The following is a 4,200-nucleotide window of genomic DNA, read 5'->3' as shown; positions in this document are numbered from 1 at the left end:
TAACTTACCAAAGTTACAATGCTAATTAGATAAAATTGGAAACATTAAAATATAGGAAAACCAAGCACTGATGACATAGTTTCTTAAACACATATTTGTGAAAACCATTACTGTTAAGTATGATTTGTTTGGATATTGATGTAAGATTGTTCTTGATTTTTTTTTTAGAACTGAATTAATAAATCAAAAATAAAAAAAATTGTCAACCAATCAAATTAAAAGAATTAAATGGAGAGCTCTTGTATGAATGACATATAAGCAAGAATCACTAAAGTAACTTCTCAATTAATATATAGGAGGATTGAAGCCAATAAACAGATTATATGATATATGATATATATATATATATATATATATATATATATATATATATATATATATATATATCCCTTTCTTATTAATTGAGAAGCATTTTAAGAAAATAACCTTTGTTTTGTATTTTAATTACAACACTGCCATTTTGCACATGTGTCAAGCTCACAATCCTTCTCAACCAAGTTATTTGAATACCCTTTCATTAGTAAAAAAAAAGAAGATAAGATAGAAAGATTAACGTGACTAATATACTTAAAAAGCCAAGTCATTTTTCTCTCTCAGACACGATAATCAAGAAGAGTCTTTAACCGTGGGTTTGTTTGGTGGCTTGGAAGTTGACTTTCCAATCTGAGCTACTGGTCATCGTCCTTTTCCCACCTCTTTTCAAAAAGCTACCCAGTTTAGGAAAACCCCACCGGTCCAAGACAAAAACCTCGCTTTATCCAACGGGCAATAAATTTCCGACTCACCGGCTGACGAGTCTACTCCGACCAAAAGAACCAACAGTCGACACCCCTCCGCCTTCTCCGAACATAATGGAAAAGTTCTGGAAGGACAAGACCGTGATACCTCCCACTTAAGATACGCAGGAAACCTCGGGGTCGACTAGAACTCCTCCGACGGCTGGTTCTCTGTGCACACTACTCCACGGCGGCGGACTACTCTCCTACTGTCTACTCAATCAATCCGTACCAAACTCCTTATTAGTCACTATCTATACTGAACGGCAACAACAAATGGCAAGACGCTTCACGACAGCGGAGAAAGGCAAAGGAATGGCAACCACACAACCGGAGCTACGCCGAATCAGAATAAGCGACCCGGAGTTCGACCCGGCAGAACTTATTCGAGAAAATGGCCTCACGTTGATAGGACGCCTCACAAACCCTAGGGAGCAAAACATGGTCTCGGTACTATCCTTCTTACCCAAGAAATGGAACCTACAGGGCCGGGTTACTGGCTCAGAACTGGGAAATAACTGTTTCCAGTTCCGTTTCGATGAGGAAACAGAGTTGCGCAGGGTACTACACGAAAGACCCTATCAAGTTGGGCGATGGATGATCATTATACAAAGATGGGAACCCATCATATCCCCGACATTCCCATCTCTCATCCCGTTTTGGATAAACATCAGAGGGATCCCGCTCCACTTTTGGCACGAAAAGATAATCCGCAACATCGGAATAGAACTTGGAGAACTTGACAACTATCAACTCACCAAAACTTCGGCACGAGTACGAGTTCTGCTAGAGGGACTACAACCGATCATCAAAGAGTCCATACTCGAACTCCCCTCTGGAGATGAAACCTTGATCACATTCGACTATGAGAATCTCGGAAACCACTGTAGCTTCTGTAACAGACTTACCCACCTGCGCTCTCACTGCCCTGACAGAGACGACATCCCACTGCTAGGTGAAACTGAGATTCCCCGAGCTCAGGAGACAACAAGAAGCGTTAGAGGACCAACTCCACGAGGACAACCAACACAGGACACATATACCCAGGTCCCAGACAGAATACTGGGGCCGGTGAGGGAACCTTTCCACCAGCGCCTGGATCGCCATGGGAGACCTTTTGGACAACGGGTGGCTACTGACATAACCACAGCTGGACTCAGGAACAAGATAACTCCTAGATTGCCCTCCCAAGAGGAAGGACTGGTACGGGAGAAACAGCATCAACCCTATCACCCGCATAGTTCCCACTATGGCAACTCCCCCTCCTACTCAACCAGAAGAGAGAATCGTACCAATCAAACCGGTATCGAGCGCAGTCCTAGAGAGGAGGCATCTAAAATATCCCCCAAGGAGAAACAACAGCAACTTTGGAGAACTAGATCCATGCCAGGAAATGACCAAGAGGATAATATAAATACTCCCCCACCCGTGGTGCGAGACAACAGCTTGCCGGTAAGTAGAAATCTGGCATCTCATGATTTTCCCCCACTACCACCGATTCCATCGACTGAAGAGGTGATGGAAGAACTGCGAGAAGTCACTCTACAATACATAAATTGTGCTGATCCCACTGAGAGTGCGGCACGTAAACAAAGAGTACAGCAAAGTGATGAGCGTGGACTTATGGAGGAAACAGCCAGAAGCATTGTGCAGGCAGCTGCTCAAAACCAAGCGATTCTGATCCATCAGGCCTTGGAACCTAATGTACTTCCTGAAGTAACAGCACCCCCCCAAGAGAATCAACCACTTCGGGCAACTACAACCGGAAGGAAACGAGGTAGACCGGCAGCACAAAGAGACCTGCGCATAAGCCCTAAGACTTACGTAGGATCCAGCTCTCGCAAAAGAAACGCATCAACAGTACAAGCTTCCCCCGGAACATCAGATACGCCACGTAAAGGAAGAAAGACACGACGTCCTGCAGCACCTAGGAGATCACAAGCAAACCAGCAGACAGCGCCGCTGCCCCCCTTGCCTCCTCCCGCAGATATCCCTCCTACGGCTGTAGAGTCGGTGGATTTTCACCGACAAGAACGGCCTCTTCCTTAGCTGTAGTGAGCTGGAACTGTTGTGGGTTGGGGAATCCTATAACAGTCCAGCGGATTAGGGAGATAGACAAGAAACAATCTCCCGATATTCTATTCCTCATGGAAACAAAGAATGATGATGCGTTTGTGCTTGAAAAGTTAAAAGATCTAAGCTATGAATCTCATTTTATTGTTTCTCCTAACCGACCGGGTAGTGGAGGGATGATTCTCCTATGGAAGAAGGAAATCAGGATACAGATAGCAGCGTCCAACAAAAACATCATTGATACTATCGTAACCTACAAGGAACTATCTTTCCATGCATCGTTTATTTATGGAGAACCTGAGGCTAACATTAGGTACGCAGTGTGGGAAAATCTCACTCAAACCTTCGCAGGACGAGCCTCGCCATGGTTTATAACTGGCGATCTGAACGAGATTCTGGACAATGGAGAAAAATCAGGAGGCCCTCTACGCGCAGAAGGATCATTCAGCACCTTTCGTAACTTCCTGGCGCAGCATGATCTCTTTGACCTTAAACACTCGGGCAACTTTCTCTCATGGAGGGGACGGAGATGCTCCCATCTGGTATATTGCAGGTTGGATCGAGCTATGAGTAACTCTAGCTGGTCTGATATGTTCCCTGCGGGGAGATGCCATTATATGGAGTTCCAGGGCTCGGATCATCGCCCCTTAATCTCTTTCTTCGATACAAAGCGTAAGAAGAAAGCATCTATGTTTCGATACGATAGGAGATTGAAAGATAACCCAGAGGTTAAGCAGCTTATCATGGAAGCCTGGGAATCAAACCGTGACGCTTCAGTGGGACACAGACTGGCTGCGTGTAGGAGAGCAATCTCTGAGTGGAGTAGACAACAAGCAAAGAACAGCAAGCTAACTATTGAGAAACTCAAGACAGAGATCAACTTGACAATGTCGGATCCCATGGGCTGTGATGTAGAAATAGCAAGACTAAACAGTGAGCTCCTGGCTGCGTACAGAGCAGAGGAAGAGTTTTGGAGGCAAAGAAGTCGTCTCATGTGGTTGGTTGCTGGTGATAAAAACACAGGTTATTTCCACGCAGTAGCGAAAGGGAGAACAGCGCGCAACCGTATATCTGTGCTTGAGGATAGCTCCGGGAAGGTCCTCTTCGAAGAAGATCAGATCACTCAGGAAATTGCATCCTACTATCAACAAATGTTCACTTCTGGAACTTCGGAACTAGACGAGACAGAGGTAGATGGAACGATTGCAAGGGCCATTCAACCGTGCATTTCTCTAGAGGAGAATGACTGGCTTACATCGATACCGACAGAGGCTGAGATCAAAAAAGCCCTCTTTGCCATTCATCCGGACAAAGCACCAGGCCCCGACGGCTTCTCGGCTAGTTTCTTTCA

General features: G+C 45.1%; 1 protein-coding gene across 1 annotated transcript; it reads right to left on the bottom strand.

Moving 5' to 3' along the window:
* Positions 1-403: 403 nt before the first annotated feature.
* Positions 404-2,497, bottom strand: LOC111206923. The gene is made up of 5 exons (XM_048777198.1): positions 2,252-2,497; positions 1,858-1,976; positions 1,625-1,704; positions 1,446-1,522; positions 404-1,354 (listed from the first exon to the last, which is right to left on the bottom strand). Exons 1-5 carry the CDS (start codon positions 2,420-2,422, stop codon positions 1,031-1,033), a joined length of 771 nt encoding a protein of 256 aa, XP_048633155.1. The 5' UTR covers positions 2,423-2,497; the 3' UTR covers positions 404-1,030.
* Positions 2,498-4,200: the final 1,703 nt, after the last annotated feature.

Source organism: Brassica napus, chromosome A3 (genome assembly GCF_020379485.1).
Source record: "Brassica napus cultivar Da-Ae chromosome A3, Da-Ae, whole genome shotgun sequence".
Taxonomy (NCBI): Eukaryota; Viridiplantae; Streptophyta; class Magnoliopsida; order Brassicales; family Brassicaceae; genus Brassica; species Brassica napus.
Note: the sequence above shows the minus strand (reverse complement) of the source record. Positions and strands in the feature narration are given on the sequence as shown.

Coding starts and splice junctions, on each gene's coding strand:
- LOC111206923 (XM_048777198.1), bottom strand. CDS start 2,422: ATGCTTCTGGCTGTTTCCTCCATAAGTCCACGCTCATCACTTTGCTGT. Junction 1,705..1,857: donor ATCCAGGCGCTGGTGGAAAG/GTTCCCTCACCG, acceptor CGTCTCTGTCAG/GGCAGTGAGAGCGCAGGTGG. Junction 1,355..1,445: donor TGGAGCGGGATCCCTCTGAT/GTTTATCCAAAA, acceptor CCAACTTGATAG/GGTCTTTCGTGTAGTACCCT.